The following is a 20,067-nucleotide window of genomic DNA, read 5'->3' as shown; positions in this document are numbered from 1 at the left end:
GCTAACTTAGTGACTACACCTAAATGATTGTGTAACTACTACAAAGAACTAACTGATTGTGTACAAAAAGTAGCTACACCTAAATGCAACTAACTACTAGAAAGAACTAAATGAAAGCTAGCACAAGTGGATTTCATTACCTTCTGCCTATCAGAAATTATTGTGTAGTTGCCAAACTTCCCAGATTGGCCACCTAGTGCTACCTTCAGCTGATACAGAAACCAAGTCCAGGAATCTGTGTCCTCCTTATCAACAATTCCAAATGCAATGGGAAATATATTATTGTTCCCATCTCTTCCAGTAGCAGCAAGGATCTGTTGACCAGTAGTGAGCTTTATGAAGCATCCATCCAGACCTATAACAAGTTAACACATTAGGCAAACTATTTCAAAACACACATTATTCAAACACACATTAGATACCAAGGAATTACCTATGAATGGTCTGCAGCCACTGAGAAACCCTTCTTTGCATCCATTTAGGCAATAGAATAATGCATGAAACCTAGGGTTTGTGCTTGGATGCTCCCTCAAATGTCTTGTTGTCACTATACACCTTGAACCTGGATTAGTATCTAGCACAGCCTGCAAATAATCCCTAATCCTGGTGTACTGGGCCTTCTGATCTCCTAACACAACATTCTTTGCTGCCTTCTTAGCCCTGTATGCCATGTGGGTTGATATTTCCACTCCATACTTGCTCTTTGCAGTGTTAATTATAGTAGTGATTGTTGTGCATGGGTCATTTCTGATTGCTTCCTCACAAAACTTTGCAACCCACTTAGCAGTAACTTTTGTGTTCTCTGACACAGAAGGACAAGTGTGCACCACATACTGCTTCCTTATGGTAAAAGTCTTCTCATTTGCAATCTGAGAAGCTGCTATATAAAAAGGGCATGTCTCATCTATGCATTGTGCTATAACCCTGTCACTGCAATTTCTATGGTACTCATAGTTCCTGTTCTGTGCAATGTGCATTGTTTGAAGTGCATTCCTGAACTGGTACACATCAATGAAGCAAAGATGCTTCACAAATTGCTCAGCTGGGTGAGCTCTCTTCTCATCATACCATAACCTTTCCTTCATCTTTTTAGCTCTGCTTTTCCTGCCATTGGGCATAACATATGCCAATGCCTCTGCACCATCATCATCTTCCACACCCAAGTCCATTGGTTTCTTGTCTTCATCAGAAGATGGTATCCAGTCCTCCTCTAACAACTCCTCTACACTTGCATGCCCTCTGCTTGTTGGGCCTTTTCTGTGTTTCTTCTTCTTTTTCTTCTTCTGTCCATCTTGCTCCTGCTCCAGATTACTCTCTTCCTCCAGAGTACTCTCTTCATCCTCTTCCTCCTCTTCTTCACTTTCAGGCTCATATAGTGCATCCTCCTCCTCTGTCTCATACATTTCCTCAACATCTGTGTCCCCTTCAAAATGAAGGAGTGGATCTTCCCTCTGTCTTTTCATCTCCTCAAGCCTAGCAAGTATATCACCATATTCTTCCAAATCATCATCATCACTGTCCTCATTATCCATCACTGCAGCTTTTCTCTTCACAGAAGTGACCTTCTCTTTATTTTTCTTATTCTTTCTAAACATTTGAATTTCCTTCCTCCTTGTCTCCTCCATAACCTTTTCAATTTCCATTTGCTCCTCTGAACTGTATACATGATTTTCTTCCACTTGTACATAACCTAAAGCAACTTGCTCCTCCAAATTGGTGCTATGCTGTGTTTGAAACTGTATGGGCATTGGCTCCACTTCTGCTGCTTCTGAACTTGCTGCTGCTACATGCACATCTGGTGCACTGAACAGCACTCCTTCTTCATCTATCTGATACAGTTTGGGCTCTCCAATTTCTTCTAGAGGGATTTGCTGCTCAATAACATTGGAGCTGGTGTTTATACTTGCAGCATTGAGAGAACTGGCCCTAACAACTGTCACATTCAATATCTTCTGATTTTGCAATGCTATGTTGTCTAGAATTTCCTCAAGCTTGTCATCATCATCTATTTCTTCCATTCCTTCTATCCCTAGCCCAGGATCCCTGACATAGTACATGTAATCTTTAAATCCATAACCTTCTGTTTCTATCAGTGCTACTAGGTTGTAAAATGTTATGTCTGACACCATCATAGATCTCTCAATGTTGTCTCTGTCATGGAAATGCATCCTCAATTCCCAAACCTCATCATCCAGACTGCAAATAATATAAAGCACTAATGAAACACTAATAAAACTAATAACCAAATGTAAACCCTAGGGCACAGGACAAACAAAGCACAACATCAGAACTAATCTAAAAATGTCAACCCTAGGCACAGGACAAACAAAGCACATAATCTGAACTAATCTAAATAATGTCCTAGGGCACATGACAACAAAATCACAACATTTGACACTTGTAGTGCATCTAATAGGATAGAACAATATGAACACTAACCCTAGGAGTACCCTCGCAACGAAATTGAATGGAGAATGGGAAGGGAAGAGCAAAGAAAAGTGGATCTCACTATACGCCGCCGAAGGATGACGCGATCTGCTGGCTTCCCGTCGGATTGGCCTTCACCGCCGCGGCGAATGCTCTGGCCGCCCTGTATTCCATCGAATACTGCGGGTCCTCCTCCTCCTCTTCCTCCGACGGCTTGCTAGGGTTCGAGCTCGCGCACAGCTCGCCTAGATCCACTGCGGGTCCTCCTCCACGTGCGGCGCTGCCGGGCGGACAGCCGCCACCAGCATCTCCACCTTTCGCCGGACTGTGCATCTCTGTGTTTCTATGGAATGGCGACGGCACCAATGGGGGAGGGCGACGGCAGCGGGAGCGAGGAGGAGGGGAAGAAGAATGGGGGAGGGCGACGGCGGCGGGAGCTAGGAGGAGGGGGAAGAAGAATGGGGGAGGGCGACGGCGGCGGGAGCTAGGAGGAGGGGGAAGAAGAATGGGGGAGGGCGACGGCGGCGGGAGCGAGGAGGGGGAAAAGAGACGGATGCGGGAGTGGATGACTAAAGACGAGCCCGAACGGCGCCGTCTAACGCCGTCTAACGGCTGTAGGGACGGCCTGGAGTGCCACGTACGCGAAAAACGGGCCCCACCTGTCATAAACTCACTTAACTCAGCCCGATCCGCCGATCAGTGGTTTTTGCAAAACAATTACGCAAGACGTGGTGCTTTCTGCAGAGAATCTGTATCCTAGTGTTTTTCGCAAACCAAGCCCTCAAAGTGGTGGTTTTATGCAATTTACTCCTTGCATACCGGTTGAACCTCACTCTTTGCAGATCGACTAAATTGTCCAATGATCATGCAGACGGACGTGGATGGGTGTTGGACCAACTAGCGAGTGAACAAGTGCATTACGTAGGAATATTTTTGTTACATTGACTAAAAGATGTGATTAAGAGGATACTACAACATTCTAGCTAGCTAGTACGTACTTATTGCTTAAGTGAAGGAACAACATTGACCGAGGGAAGAGTTCAAATGAGTATATTCTTTGGACCAGGAATGCATGAAAAGAGGAGGGGAGTGGCGGCATATACTCAACAACTAGCTAAGTAGTAAATAGTAATGATGATTAAGAGATGGATGGATGAGTATGAAAACAAAAGAAAAGAGATGAGTAGGACTGGATTCCCGAAAGGAAGGAAGCACGCAGGAAAGAGCTGCAGCATGCAATATGTGACAAACTGAGATCATCAGGAGAAAATGAGGACACACTCCTCTTATATAAATAAATAATATATGTATGACAGTATGAGGATGCAGGCAGGTAGATAGATATATGTCCTGCCGCTGCCGGTGATGAGTGCAGTGCACAAGGAGGAGGAGGAGAAGATGAAAGGGAGGACACTTTCGAGCTACAGTTGCATGGATGGGCCACTAGGCGCAAGTATAAAAATCGTCTCCTCTTTTTGAGGGGGCGTTGAATTGGATTGGATTGGATTGATGTGCATGGACATGGTGGTGGTGCCGGCCTGAGGAGGAGGAGGGCAGATACCATGCACCTGGACTGGACCCTCATTGTCCGGCACCAACATTGTCTGCCTCCACTTGCACCCATGTATCAGCAGCTGCTTCTTGCTTGCATCTCCACCATCTTCCAAGAACCTTCCTCGATCCATCATTTCCTCTCATGAATTAATGCTTTCATGTAGTGCTGATCTAGAAGAACATTCTAGGAATCCATGCATGAGAGAGAGAGAGAGAGAGTGCATGCATGCCTCCTCCTAGCTGCTACTAGTAATAATTGTATACAAGTTGTGACTCTCCAACTAGAACCGGCCAAAAATCCATCCTCATTGCATGACAAAGTTTGGAGTACATACAAAAATCCAGCGCCATTGCAGGGCCTTCTTACTACTGAAACCACCATTCATGCATGCATGCATGCATGCATTTTGAATTGGTTTGTGGAAATGAAGAATACTACTCGATCGCTATCTGCTACACATCAAAGACCAAGAGGCTGCTCTCCACTTTGCAAATTTTTGACCATCATGGAAAGTTCCAAAAATTAAAGAGAAAGCAAGTAATTCCAGATTCAAGGCAGCAGTCAACACAATATTCCTTATTTCCTTGTGGAGTGAACGTGGCAGCTTCATCTACTATCTTTGAGCAGTTGGCCAATCTAGTACTTGACTGGTTCCTCGACGCATCATAACGCCTCCCATATGCAAGGAAGTTCAACCTTCCTAGATATACACGCGCACAATGGTGCACCTGAATCAATCTGATGAAAATGCTTGAGTAATTTGTACACCACATGAAAATTTATACATATAAATCTTGAACATTTTTTTAGGATATTTCGACGCTTTTTTCTATCCTTTCAAAGCTGTTGCTAAATAATGGCTGGCTGCTCCAAGGAGTGAAGCCGCTGTTTTCATTACGTATTATATACCCAACTTTCAAAGTAAATAGATTTTTAAATAGTTTAACGAGGATAGAGTATGGCGATGTCTTCAAAAGAACTATTGCACATCCGGCGGCCCATATGGGCCCAAAAACTGATGGAGACTTCACCCCTAGGCTCTACTTGGGGCCATGGCTAATTGTTAGGATATTTGGATATATATGCCACACGCCCGCACGATAGTATGATTTTTCGACAAAAAGCTGATGTGTCTCATTGACAATAGGTGCACCGGCTTATTGAGATCATTGGTGTCATTGCAGAAAGGCGGGGGTTAATAAAGGAAAACATGGTTCAGGTGTTTGGAGGTTGTAGTGACGGAATTCTTTGTTTATTGCATTCACGCTCCAAGCAGTTACTCCAAAGTAGTACGAGACGGATAGAGAGAAACGGGCAATATATTTCAGCATCTCATACTCGCCAAGTATGTGGAATGACTAGACTGCTCTACTTACTTCACTTCAAATATCTGTAAAACTTTAGCCGCTCGGTATCTTAATTTGGTCCTTCAATTTTAGCTGCTCGGTTTTTTACCACCATGATTGTAAATAATAGCCGCCCTAGTTTTCATATCTTTCTTTTATTAGAAAAGGTTAAACCCTCGAGTTTTTATCGGAATTATGCATGTAACTAGAAGTGAACCTTTGGTAGGTTGTGTGCATATTCCTCAAGTGTTAAAATGTGTTTAAATTTCATTGGAAAATCTTAGAGAATGATGTAGTACTATTGTTTTCTTTATAATCTTCTGTTTATCCACGTGCACTGGATTTTGTAATTTCATCATGCGAGGGCTATATACTGATTTCTGGCCCGGATTTATTAGAGAATTAATTAATTTCCGTTTCTAGAATATGTTTTAGGTTGGAGGATGGACGCCGGCACGTCGTGGTCAGGCGACAATAACTAGTGCACTGCACCTGTAGACGCATCCATCCATATCCCTACAGTGCTACTAATTTTCTTCCTCCTTATTTTCAGAACCAATTGGAAGCGGCTTTTTTCTTGTTTTGCACGAAGATGCCGACGGATCGGGTCGACAACGAACCGTTCCACAAAATATGCGGCTAGCTTTCACGTCACTCATTTCACTGACTGCTTCTGCTCGTGTCGCGCTCAGTTGTCCACGCATGAATGAATATACTCCTACCTTCTCTACCCCCTTCCGTTCCGTTTCTTTCGGTCAGGTCAGGTATGTGTGCAAGTGTGTATAGGGATGTGTGCAGTGCATGCATATGCAGATATGCTGCATGGCTGCTCCCGCGCGCACGAAGCAGCGCGCCACCTTCCTCCTTCCCGACCGAGTCCCTCTTTAATTTAAATTTGAGCTCTCGATCGCTACCTAGGGACGCCATGCAGATGCAAGCAGACATGAGGAAACATCACATCTGATGTTGCCTGCTGCTGCTTCCTCGAAGCCGCACAGCTCAGGTGGGTGATGCCTGCCTGAATGATCAGGACACATCACATGCACACTCACCATCTTCATTCTTTACTATATCTAGCAAGGAAAGGTTGCATATATGTTATGTGCACTCTTTATTAGCATGCATTTTGGAATTACATAATTTGTTGTTTGTGTATTTGTTTAGCAAGGAAAGGTTGCATCTAGCTGCAGGTGTGGTGGACAAAAGCAGTTCCACCGTGCACGGGATATCCCATGTATGGGTCCATCGTCTGTTGTTGCTTTGAGATTCGTTCTACTTTTCTTTTGACCGTTTTAAGAATTTGTCTTCTTTTTAAAGTGTTACATTGGTTTTCTCTTCCTGTTCCAAAGTGTGTCGTAATGTTTCATCGTGTATCAGCAAGCCCTATCGCTAGTGGTGTTCTTGCCGCCGAGGATGTGGAGTTCAGGTCCTCCCTCTGATTCGCAGGGTTGTCCAAGTACTTCAGAAGAACATAAAACACATAAAATTACATAGTTGCACGTCATCTTAATTTATGAGCATGCATTTCAAAATTATATGAATTGTTTTTGTGTATCTAGCAATGAAAGGCTGCATCTAGCTACTGGCAGGGAAAAGCAATTCTAGCATGCAGGGATCCATGCATCCTCTGTTGTTGCTTTGAGATTCGTGCTGCTTTTTGTACTGTTTTGAAAGTTTCAAAGTGTTACATTAGTTTCTTTTTTACTTCTCGTTCCAAAGTACTCCCTCTGTAAAGAAATTTCTTTACGGAGGGAGTATATCTTAATGTTTCACTGTTTATCATCATGTATCAGAAAACCCGTTCGCTAATGTTGTTCTTGCGGGTGAGGACAGTGAGTTCAGGGCCTCCATCTGGTTCGCGGGGTTGTCCAAGTACTTTCAAGAGAACAGAGAAATGAAAAATTACGATGTTGCGCGTCATCCTGATTCGAACATGATATTGTGCCGTAAGAATTTTCACCGAAAGTCATCTGCCACGAGACTCGGGAGAGCAACACATACACATAATTGATAATCTAATGTCTTCATTCCAAGTGGGGCATTTTGAGAAACAATACTATAAGATATCTAGGATGGACGGATCGAGCGTGCGTTATGATAATGAAATATCGTCCCAAAACCTTTAGCATGTCCACATCATAGTACTATAGCATGAAAAGGTAGTGAGCACCCAAAAGCCAAACCGGCCGGTTGGTCCCTCTATTCCTACTACTAGCTACTAGTAGCTAACAACAAGTTGCAATATTGTCAACTAGCTAGCTAGCCAGGGAGGATAATTAGGAGCACTAACAGTATGTAGGAGTATTAATATATCTGGCCTCTCACATACTGGCCAGCCGGTTCTGTGTATATGTTGCCAATGCCAGAGCACACGCACCACCTTTTGGGGCAGTTGAGAGAGCCTGGATATGTGGCTAATAATTGCATGTGGGTGTGTAGAATGGTCATATTGAATCATTAGACTAGGCTACATAACAAATACTGTACAGGCACTAGAGGCACATGTATTTGTTTGTTCATCATAAATACTCTACTAATGTAGATGTGTACCAATGCAACAGCTGATACGTGAGAGGAAGCAATGTTTGCTTTGGTGTATATTTACCATTAGATCAGCCATCGAGCAAACAATTTCCATTGAGTAATTTCCATAAAAGTTACTGGTAAGTCGGTACCAAATTATTAACAATCATATATAACAAGTTTTCTTACCGACTCGAAAGTGAAAATTTGATGAACAACTGAATCTAAGAAAATTTTGGTTTTGTGATGTAGAAGTGATATATCATATTTTTTTATTGATGGTCACTTGTCAAAGTTGCTTGAACTTAACGTCATTATGGGCCTTGCACTGTTGAACGTAGTAGGATGGATGCGGGTGAAATGACTAGAGTAGCCTTGCGGTAGTCCCCTCAAAGGGTTAACAACCCCAAAATTCTTGGTACGTCGGCGTTCTTACTGTGAGGTGCTCACACGCTGGAAAAGTCAAAGTTTGATGAACAATTGAACCCAAGATAAACTCCGATCCGGTGACGCAAAAGCGATATACCATTTCCTATTGATTATCATGTGTCAAACTTGAATCTTTGAACCGATGTGTGCCTTGCACCGTGGAACAAAGTAGGATTGGTGCGATGGCAATTATTATTAGTCTTATGTTGCTAGTTCACATATGGCTGGATGCAATTTTGAGCAATATCATTGGCCTATAATCGTACGCAGCCGAGCCTAAATTGGTCTCTTTGACTAGAACTAGAAGGTGGTGCAACCTTAATTAGTAAAGATGTGGCAAAGTGGATTCAGGGGAAGCGAGGATGGTTGTAGATTGATGCTATTTTTTTTTTTTGATTTTTTTGGAAGGTGTTGGTTCTAATAGAACTAGGAATAAGAGAAGCAACTTTTCAGATGAACAAAGTATTCTTATTTTATTTTTAGAATGCCTGCATTTAGAAGGCCAGCTATGCGATGCGGAAATACATTTATTGGAGCGCATGTATAATGAATGAATAAACATGTACCGGTAGAAAACATATACTCCAATTAGTATAGTGAGGAGGGGAGGTATGTTAGTAGGTACATGGATGGATGGATGCATGCACCTGGATGGATCCGAATGCAAGTGTGGGATAGAAAAGAAAAGAATTTGGCGCGCGCGAATCTAGCAAGCAAGCAAGCAATCTGGGAGGAGCTTGTTTAATTAGGACAAAGGGTCGTATGAGGTGGTTAATTAGGAGTACAATAGATTAAGAGTAGTACGCACATTAGATAAGGAGGAGTATTTTTGATTGGATGAAAAGAGCAAGTGGGTTCTTATCTAGCTAAGCTAGTACTAGTACTAGTACTAGTGTATTAGATTAGGTTAAGAGTATTTGTGATTGGATGAAAAAGAGCAAGTGGGTTCCTATAGCTAGCAAGCAATCTGTGACGAGCTTGTTTAGGACAAAGTGTACCTATTAAGTGGTTAATTAGAAGTACGTACAATATTTGTGATTGGATGTAAATGAGCAAGTGGGTTCTTTGCTAGCTAATTAAGGCTCCTGGTAATGAGAGTATTATAGGTAGTATCATATACATGTCAACTAGGAAATTTTGAGCATTCAGTATCATATCATGTTCCATACCATATTAGAGCATCTACAGCCAGGCGCCTCAAACCCGTCTCATACGCCCGGGCTGGCCGTCCGGTCACTGTCCAGTCACGTTTTTTCGACCCAGACGGCCCCCTCAAACGCCCGGGTTGACCAGCACCCCTCATATCTAGCCTAAATATGGGGCGGATATGGGGCGCCCGCCACGTCGAACCCGGCCCAAGCTGGCCCACCCGACCCCATATAAATTTCTTCCATCCGCTTGCCGGACCAAACCCTAGCCACTTCATTCCCCTTCCCTCCACTCCCCTCTGCCACCCAAGCTCGTCTCCGGCTCCTTCTGGCCGCCTCCGGCATGACGGGCAGCGGATCCGAGTCCTTCACTTCTAGATCCGTTGACCCCAAGCTCATCCCATGCGGCCCCGAGAAGGAGATGGCCGTCCAGCTTGCGCTTCGCCACGCTCGGGAGGAGGCTCGTGCATGGTTGCGCTCGGACTCCTTCCGCCGGGAATCCATTGCGTCCACCCAAATGGCGCAAGGATCCGGCGCTAGGCCGGCGTAGCTGCCTCGCCGGTGGCCGTGGGGTCCGTCTGGTGTCCGAACGCGCTGGCAGACGCGCAACCCCTCCATTGGCGCGCCGAGCACCAGGACGCACAATGGGCCATGTCTGACGAGGCTATGGCACGGTGTGCCCGCTGTGCACGGCACCGGGCGCGGGAGGCGACGGCAGCCCTCGCGGCGGTGGACGTCGGCGAGGCGGAGTCGCATTCTCCGGCGCCCCGTATGGCGCATCAGTCCGGGTGCCGCAACCGCATCGTGGTGGACGTCGGTGGCTCGTCCCAGGATGGATCCGTCATCGATCTAACGTCCACCTGCACCCAATGGGTTCCAGGCTCCGACGAGAAAGAGTAGGGCACGGGAGACAGCGGTGCATCGAGTCCCGTGAGCCGGCTAGTGTCCCATGCCCCGCCCTACCTTGCCGGTGACTGAACCAACACTCTGGGGAGCGCAACCAGCCACCGGACATGGCCACGGCGACCGGACGAGCTTCGGCCGCAAAGAACACTACGTTGCATGTAATAATAGGCATTTGAGGTATCCGGATGTGGAATGCATTTTTTGAGGCGTGACCGGCCACTGTCCGTAGACGCGATCGGGCGCGTTCGCGGGTGTTTGAGGGGTCGGATTTGCCAAGTCCGGCTGTAGGTCGATGCTCTTGAATGACGTGCAAGTATGTGTCATGCATGACAGTAGCATATGATACAACTCATTAGGACCGGCCTAAGCTAAGCTAGTTATGGTTATACTTACCGAAAAGAGTAGTAGCACGCACTATACTATAGTGGTAGCATTTATTTGCCGGCAGAAAACAAACATACAAAATGTGGTTGCCGGTGGGTCCCGCGCGTAGGCTGGCTTCCGCGATGGCGCTGCCTCCCGTGGACATGGTCACTGCATACTACTCCCTCCCTCCGTTCTTAAATACGGAGCAACCTACACTCTAAAATATGTCTATGTACATCTGTATGTGGTAGACCATTTAAAATTTTTAAAAAGACTTATATTTAAAAACAGAGGGAGTATATTGTTAATCAAACAAAGAATTCATTTGAGCAGAAGAAAAAGAGAAAGAATTGTGGATAAAAATCTACTGGTAGCACCTGCGTAGGGATCACCTCCGATGTGGTAAGCGACGACGTGCATCTATTCTGCACAGAGGATGAGGAAAGGGTGACGTCACTCTCCTCTGTCGTATCCAGCCGCCCTACTTCAGCAATTTGGGGTCCCTGTCACGTGCGTTGCTCTTTCTTTCTTTCTCTCTCTACGAGCAGATCCACTATACAACAATATGGGCCCCACTCATGGGTGCATAAAATACTCACCCCGTATTTGGAGGCCCATGGTCAGCTAGCTGCCTGCGGCTGCGGCCGCGGCCCATGGAGATGGAGGGAAGGTATGAACAAGACTAGTCAAAATCCATAAGAGAGGAGACTAGTATAAATAAAAGCTCAGCCAGATGCCTTTGCTCGTACCAATTCCTCCGTCCGTCCATACAAACAGAGCTTCTGAGTTGGTACGAGCAAACACAGAGCTTCTTCCTTGCTTGCTTCTCCTCTCCGTCCGTCCATGGAGCAGCAATTCATCCATTTCGGCTCCAACAGCAGCTTCTACAGCACACCCACGCCTCCTCCTCCTCCTCCTCCTCATGAGGCTCCACCACCACTCTGCTCCTCACCCATGCCCTCCGCCTTCGACATGGGCGACACCGACGACATGCACCTCCTCAACACCCTCCTCCTCCACATGTCTGGCGGCACCGCTTCTTCTTCTCACATGGAAGCTGCCCATTACTCCTTCGACCTGGATATGGACATGGACATGGAGCCATCTTCCTCTTCAACCAGCTCCTCATCTTCCTACTCCTCCTCCGAACAGCAGCAGCAGCAGCAGCAGGGGATGCCCACCACCACTGCTGCCACCGCAGGACAAAGCCCCAGCAAGCGACGTGCGTCCCAGCAAACGCAGCAGCTGCACCCCGCGGCCACCAAGGGCCTCATCGGCGTGCGCAAGCGGCCGTGGGGCAAGTTCGCCGCCGAGATCCGGGACTCCACCCGCAAGGGCGCCAGGGTGTGGCTCGGCACCTTCAACACCCCCGAGGCCGCCGCCATGGCCTACGACCAGGCCGCCTTCTCCGTGCGCGGCGCCGCCGCGGTGCTCAACTACCCCGTCGACCGCGTGCAGGAGTCGCTCCGCACGCTCGCGCTCCGCCCCGACGTGCCGGGAGGCTCCCCCGTGCTCGCGCTCAAGCGCCGCCACTCCATCCGCAAGCGCTCCCCCAACAAGGCCAAGAAGGCGGCGCTAGAGCCCACCAAGATGATGAAGGAGTCGACATCGTCCGCAGGCGTGGTGGAGCTGGAGGACCTGGGCGCGGACTACCTGGAGGAGCTGCTCCGGGTGTCCGACGAGCCGTCCGCATCATCCACCATGCATCACTATGTCGACGACCAATCCAGCACCACGCCGATGCTATTCCCTCATTGCTAGTTTGAGAGCTCCATCCATCCATCCTCTGCTTTGAGTTAATTGCAAATAGTGTCCATCCATCGACCGATCGCTCGCTCGATCAGTCAGTCTTACTTCCCGATGTACGTGTACGTATATGTAGTAAAATATATAGTATGCCTCTCAGTTTCGCACGTACTACGTCAAAAAAAAGTTAGTTATAGAACAATAATATACATACATATGCCAACGGCTTTCCATACAATTATTATCATCGTGCAGGGTATAAGTATTATGGATGGATGGCACTTCCAATTTTCCTCAACAAGCATGTGAGTATATCTATCTAGCTATAGTCTAGGGGGTGCACCGTGCACGTACGTACCTGTGGCTTGCATGTGGCCACCACCACGCAATTATCATCACTAGTACTACCTTGCTATTTTCTCCCTAATGTGAAAGGAAAGTGGACATGCATGTTGAGTAGCCATCCATCTATCCATTCATCTTGCTTCTTCCTTTTTCAGCACTAGTAACAATAGATATAAAAAAAACATCCTCAAGAGTTGATTTTACTGTCTTGTCATGGTCTTTCTTTCACCGCCAACCTCCTTGTTGTGTTTCCATGCCCCGGTCACTAGGTCTTGCTGACCATGTTCGAGAGCTTTGCGTAGACTTTTTCTAAAATAAAACAGAAAAAAATAAAGAGTGAAAATGGCACTAAACATTACGTATGTGGAAGTGAAAACTGTTTTGCTTTGATTTGATCGATGGTCGTGGTGGAAGCTTCCTGGGATCCATCGATGGAGGTGTGTCCCATCTACTAGAAGATAGTATAAAATATTTGTGGCGACCGATCTCTCGCTGTCTCTGTGATTATAACCTGGAGTTGTTTATTTATTTATTTGTGGCATCAATCAATCCATCATACTACTGGCTAGTGATATTGACCAATCCACAGTTTTTGACATAATGATCGACATGCATCTAGTGCTAGGAGTAGAATATAAAATTGGCGCGCGCGGGGCACGCTACAAATATTAGCTGGCAGGCAATGAAGAAAGAGGCATCAAGAATTTTGATTTTGACTAGGTCGCGTCAGCGCCAGCGGGGAGGGGCGCCGCTTAACTGGTCACTACATAAAATACCCACACTATGGCTACATAAAATAGTACGTGGTAGGAGTATATTGCAACAGTTTACGAATTCCGATGCACCACCGACCGTTTGCCTGCTCTGCTTCATTCATTCAGCAGATTATAAATCTGCATGTACACGATGTACATGATGGATGATTTGTTGATGGAGGCAGGAGGGCGGGGCAGACAGGTGGAGTAGTACTGTCGGCAGATGAGTGGATGCATTAGTGCAAGTAGTCGCTGATCCACTGATTCCATCCATTTGTGTAACTCGAGCGCAGCACATGGAATCAAATCCACTTCTGTCCAAATCATGCTTCGTTTGCCTTGTATCACTTTCCTTCCCTAGCTTTAGCTAGACCGGTCGGCCCCTTGTCCAAATTACATGTGCTTGTGCTGCACCTACCTTCACAAGCATACTACGTACATACTCCCTCGGTATACTCCACAACTTAAGTACTCCATGTCAGATTTTTCCAACCCACAGCAGTGAATGCACTGCATCTGCATGCATGCATTCAACCTACTGCCTCTCAATTCTCATTGGCGATCGCTTTCAATCGGCCAATAAGCAAGTAGCAAATCTTTCGAATTCAGACTTACTTTCAAAGTCCAAAATTATTTTGCTAACTGCTACGCATGATTCCTGCTCGCTCTCGCTCCAAAAGTCCACCACCGCCACTGCACACAGAGTTCAGTCTTATTTACTTATACTTCATGCATGAATATTGGAGTACCTTTCTTCGGTCCATCGGAGGGACTTTTCCCGCTTTAATTTTTGGATGGATTGGAGTAGTAGTATAGGATGCTACCTCTGCTCTTCAGCCACTTGCATGCATGAAGATGGTGATGCTCAAAGTAAACGGTGAAAGTAATAGCAATAGTCGGGCTTAGCAAATCCGCCTCCCCAAACGCCTCCGGGCTTGTTCGCTTTGAGTCCTTATTTGTCTGTCTATGTAGTTATACTTCTCATTTCCTCCCTTATATGTCGGTCACTTGCACGTGATTTGTGGAGATGAAGAAAGACAAATAAAAGAATAAATAAAGAAAAATAAAAAGGTGGCCACTTCTGACCGGGTGAGGGTTTGCGGACAGCCCAGACTTATAGGGATGATATGACATGGTCACTGACCGGGCATACCCACGGTCATTTGAGGAGGATTAATTCTGTAGATGCTCTAACTACTCCTTTACCAAGTACTACATCTCCGTTTCTAAATGTAACACGCTTTGGTAGTTTAAATTAAACTGTCAAAACGTCTTATATTTAGAAACAAAAGGAGTAGTTAAATGCATGGATGCATCTTACTCCCTCATTAACCATGAATGGAAGGAGAAATAGTCTCCATGCATAGAGGTGGCATAGCTCATCCAATCACTCATTTAATAATAAATATTCTCCTTACTACGTAGTTAGCTCAAGGCAGCCTTTGAAAAGGAAAAGAAAGGGGACTTCATGAAAAAGAAGCATTTACAAATTAATTAAGTACTAGTACAATGGTAAAATGTAACAACCTATAATACGGACCATCAAACTAGCGAGCGACCTGCTGAAGGAACCTTAACCCGTTTCGTTGGCTTACCAAAAACGTCTTATATTATACTCCCTCCGTTCCAAAATAGATGACTCAACTTTATACTAACTTTATACTAAAGTTAGTACAAAGTTGAGTCATCTATTTTGGATAAAGTTAGTATAAAGTTGAGTCATCTATTTTGGAACGGAGGGAGTAGAATGTAGGATCATCAAAGCAAATGGAGGTAGCAGTGAAGCTCAACTGCAGGCTCGATCTGCTTAATTACCAGGACTCCTCGATCGCTGGATGTGTGAATGTGTACCTAGCTGGAGTATCTATCCACATCTCCATCTCCTTCTTTTTCTACCACTACTACTAGTAACCAATAATATAATAGTAGAAACTAAAGGAAAAAGGTGCGTGCCGTGGCGGGAAAATATCCCGTAAAAACAAAATTGTTTTCTTTGATTCGATCGACCTTCATCTGTGCACCTCTCTCTGTCACTCTACTTAATCTGGATTTGTTTATTAGTTTTGGCATCCATAGATCGACCATTCCATAATTGTTGACATGCCTATCGCTTTCAGGATTATATACATACAATAAATAAATAAAATAAAATAATGGCACGCACACACGCACGACCTAGCTTAACTAGTTTGGCATAATTTGGTGGCATGAAGCGGCAGAACTTTGGCGCCGCACTCACACTCGACTACTCCACGGGGAGTAGAATGTAGGATCATCAAATGGAGGTAGCAGTGTGGCTCGGCGCCTTCGACACCCCCGAGGCCGCCACCATGGCCTACGACCAGGCCGCCGCCGTCCTCAACTACCCCGTTGAAAGCGTGAAGGAGTCTCTCCGCACGCTCGCGCTACGTCCCGACGTGCCGGGAGGTTCCCCCGTGCTCCCGCTCAAGCGCCGCCACTCCATCCGGAAGCGATCCCCCAACAAGGCCAAGAAGACCACCGCTGGTGCTACTCTGCTCGCGCCCACCAAGATGATGATCAACGAGCAGGCGGCAGCCGCGCCGGTGCAGCAGTCGACGACGTCATCCGCAGGCGTGGTGGAGCTCGAGGACCTTGGCGCGGACTACCTGGAGGAGCTGCTCCGGGTGTCCGACGAGCCATCGTCATCATATCGACCATGCTGATGGGGAGCTGGGATCATCATCACCATCACTATGTCGATGACCAATCAGCGCTCGCCAACACGGCGCCGTTGTTGTTCCCCAATTGCTAGTTTGAGAGCTCCACCCATGGCTAGCTGGCTGGCTCAACTGCCGGCTCCTCCTCCTCCTCCTCTGCTCTCTCTGCTTTGACTTAAGAGCATCTCCAGCCTCACCCCAAGCCCACTTTTTGTGTGCGGACAATGTAAAAAAGGCAAAAAAAAAATGACTCACTCATGCCCCCAAGCGCCCCCGACCTCAAAAAAGCGTCGGCAAACCTAGGCGAAACACAGCGCGCTGGGTGCTGGCGAAAGCAACAACCAATAATATTCCCCATGCGTCCTTTTGTTTGGCCCACCGAATCACATTTTGGCTGTCCTGGGGGCACCAACGGCTTAGAAAACATACTCCCGTTTCATCCGGCGAAAACGTTTTGCCCCGCAGGGCGTGCTACTTTTTGCCCGGCGATTGGGGGCCTCCAACAGCTGGAGATGCTCTAAATTGCAATCCATCCATCGACCATTGCATGCCCCGTAGTATGTCTCTCTGTTTCGTATGTACTACATCAAAAAAAAAAGAGAAAGAGCTAGTTATAGAATGTTAGACTATGTATAGCTTCTGTATTTGTGTACGTATATTGTATCTATTGTAACACACCCATTATATATATGAGATAAGCCACCCCTAGAGGGTTGAGCTGGTTCCCCCAAATCATTGTCTTACATGGTAACAGACCTAATTACAACCCACGCTTCCGCAAAACCCTAACCCCGTCGCCACCCCCTCCATCGCGCCGCCGCCGCCATGTCGGGTGCTGCCGCCTCCAGCTCCTCCTCTGCCGGGTTTCTCCCGGCTTCGCTCGCCGCCCTCCTCTCGCTCCCGCTTGACTCGGCCACCATGCGGCCGCCGCAGCTCGGGACCAGGAGCGTTGGCTCGTTTTTCTCCAACAACTCTCCGGCTCCTTCATCGCCGGGGCTTGCGCAGACGGTTCATACGTCGAGCGCCTCTTCACCCGCCCCGTTGTCCGGCATCATCGCGCCTCTGGCCTTCGCGCCCGAGGCCACCTCGTCGGCTGTCACGGCGGGCCTCATGCCATCCGCGCCTCAGGCGGGATTCACTCCGGCAGCGCCCGTTGCCTCCCTCTATGGGGCATACTCGCCGCCGCCGCCCGCGGGTTCCAATCCCGTGGTCCCGCCCGCGCCGCCCGCCCCTTCCCCCATCGCGTACGCGCCTCCGGCAGGTGCCTCCACGGGATCATTGCCTCCACCATTTCACTTCGGCAACCTCATCACCGTCAAGCTCTCGTCCGACAATTATATCTTCTGGCCTGCGCAGGTTCTTCCGCTCCTTGGGAGCCACTACTTGCTTGGCTACGTCAACGGCACTTTTCCTTGCCCTCCCGCGCTGGTGGACAGCGTGAACGGCCCGGTTTACAACCCGGCACACCGTGTCTGGACGGGGCAGGACCAGGCGAACCTCTCCTCCATCCAGGGTTCGCTCACTCCGGCTGTTGCCGGGCTCATCGTCTTCGCGAAGACTTCCCATGAGGCTTGGACCATCCTTGAGCGCTCTTTTGCGTCACAGTCGCAAGCCCGGGTCAGTGCCCTCCGTCGCGAGCTTGGCGCCTGTGAGAAGCTTGATTCCACGGCAACGGAGTTCTACAACAAGGTCAAGGCTCTTGCTGACACATTGGCATCCATTGGACAGCCGCTTACCGATTCTGAGTTCAACTCCTTCATCGTCAACGGCCTCGACGAAGAGTATGATGGCTTAGTTGAGATCATTAATGAGCGCGGCAACACGACCCCCATGATGGCGCATGAGGTCTACTCTCGGCTTCTTCTTACTGAGCAGCGCGTTGAGGCGCGCCGTGCCAACCGCAGTCGCGGCTCCTCCTCCGCCAACGCGGTCTACCGAGGTGGTCGCCCCTCCGGCGGCGCTCAGTCCTCCGCCTCGAGCAAGGGGCCCGCGCCGCTCCCTCCGGCCTCGTCCACCCCCACTCTGACGCTACCTGGTGATGGGGGTCGGCGGGTCTGCCAGCTCTGTGGTCTAGACGGACATTGGGCCTCCAAGTGCCATTGTCGTTTTCAGAAGAGTCCTCGGTCTCGGCAATGACGGCAAGGATACGCGCAACACTGCACGTTAGGTGGCTATGGCCGACCGCCCGGCACCGCAGAAGCCTCAGGGCCATACTCAGTCCTACTCAGTTGATCCGCACTAGTACATGGACTCTGGTGCGATGGAGCATCTGACGAATGAGATGGGGAAGCTTCATCCTCGCGAGCCCTATTACGGTTCCGATAAGATCCACACCACCAACGGAGCAGGTATGCACATCTCCCATATTGGTCAAGCATCCCTTCTCACTAGTCATGCCACTAGGAGGCTTCAGCTTCGTGATGTTCTTAGAGTACCATCTGTGACGCGTAATCTCCTTTCAGTTCCTAAACTCACTTATGACAATAATGTGTTTTGTGAATTTCACCCGTTTGATCTTTTTATTAAGGATCGGGACACGAGGGCCGTTCTGCTTAGTGGGCGTCTCTACCAGGGCCTTTACCGTCTGGAGCATCCTGGAGTCTCTCGGGTTTTCAGTGGAGTTCGCGTCTCGTCGTCACAGTGGCATGCTCGTCTTGGTCATCCTGCCACACCTATCGTTCGTCATGTTTTGCGTCGTCATGAGCTTCCTAGTGTCTCTAGCAATAATGATGTAGCAGTGTGTGATGCTTGTCAGCAGGGGAAGAGTCATCAACTTCCTTTTTCGGAGGCTAGCCGTGAGGTGAAACATCCTTTAGAACTTGTTTTTTCGGATGTATGGGGCCCTGCCCAAACTTCTGTGAGTGGTCATAACTATTATATTAGTTTTGTGGATGCTTACAGTCGTTTTACTTGGCTCTATCTTATTAAGCGTAAATCTGATGCGTTTGATATTGTCGTTCAGTTTCAAAAACATGTTGAACGTCTTCTCAAGCATAAAATTGTTCATGTTCAGTCGGACTGGGGTGGCAAGTATCGCAACCTCAACTCCTTCTTCCAGTCGCTTGGGATTGCTCATCGTTTAGCATGTCCACATACTCATCAGCAGAATGGTTCCGTCGAACGTAAGCATCGTCATATTGTTGAGACTGGTCTCACTCTTTTGGCCCATGCATCGGTTCCTTTCCAGTTTTAGAGTGATGCTTTTACCACTGCATGCTTTCTTATCAACCGTACTCCCACACGTGTTCTCAACATGAAGACTCCCCTTGAACTTCTCCTTAATGAACAACCCGATTATACTTTCTTTAAAGTATTTGGGTGTGCTTGCTGGCCGCATCTTCGACCCTATAACAAACGCAAGCTGGAATTTAGGTCCAAAAAGTGTGTCTTTCTTGGCTATAGTTCCCTTCATAAAGGTTACAAATGTCTTCATGTTCCCACTAATCGTGTCTACATTTCTCGGGATGTAGTGTTTGATGAGCGTGTCTTTCCGTTTGCCAATCTACCTGTGTCCACAGATGCCCCTCCGTCCATGCATTCATCCTCTCTTGCCTCTGACCAATTTGATGATGTTGCATACTCTCCTGTGTTATTGCCTAACCATGGTGCAGGAACCGGACGTGGGGCTCGTTTGGAGTTTTTGGAGGACTCCCCATCATCATCGCCGCCGCCCTCTGCTGTGCACGTCGATCACACCGCGACGTTGCATGGCCTCGATCCATGTGCCCATGCACGCTCGGTGGATGCACCTGAGGCACCGGCCTCGTCCTCTGATCGGCCTGGTACGCCTGCGTCTCCCGCGGCTCGGCTCGCTACGTCGGCCTCGCCCGCGTCTCCAGCGGA

General features: G+C 47.7%; 2 protein-coding genes across 2 annotated transcripts; both read left to right on the top strand.

The window, feature by feature from the left end:
• The first annotated feature begins 11,321 nt into the window (after nucleotides 1–11,321).
• On the top strand, nucleotides 11,322–12,684 carry LOC109766785 (uncharacterized). Its single transcript, XM_020325571.4, has one exon. It carries the CDS (start codon nucleotides 11,544–11,546, stop codon nucleotides 12,459–12,461), a length of 918 nt encoding a protein of 305 aa, XP_020181160.2. The 5' UTR covers nucleotides 11,322–11,543; the 3' UTR covers nucleotides 12,462–12,684.
• Nucleotides 12,685–15,825: 3,141 nt separating this feature from the next.
• LOC123493573 (ethylene-responsive transcription factor ERF094-like) lies at nucleotides 15,826–16,230 on the top strand. Its single transcript, XM_073497293.1, has one exon. The coding sequence runs from the start codon at nucleotides 15,826–15,828 to the stop codon at nucleotides 16,228–16,230; it is 405 nt and encodes a 134-aa protein (XP_073353394.1).
• The last annotated feature ends 3,837 nt before the right edge of the window (nucleotides 16,231–20,067 follow it).

Source organism: Aegilops tauschii, chromosome 4 (assembly GCF_002575655.3).
Source record: "Aegilops tauschii subsp. strangulata cultivar AL8/78 chromosome 4, Aet v6.0, whole genome shotgun sequence".
Taxonomy (NCBI): Eukaryota; Viridiplantae; Streptophyta; class Magnoliopsida; order Poales; family Poaceae; genus Aegilops; species Aegilops tauschii.
This window is presented reverse-complemented; position numbering and strand designations above follow the sequence as displayed.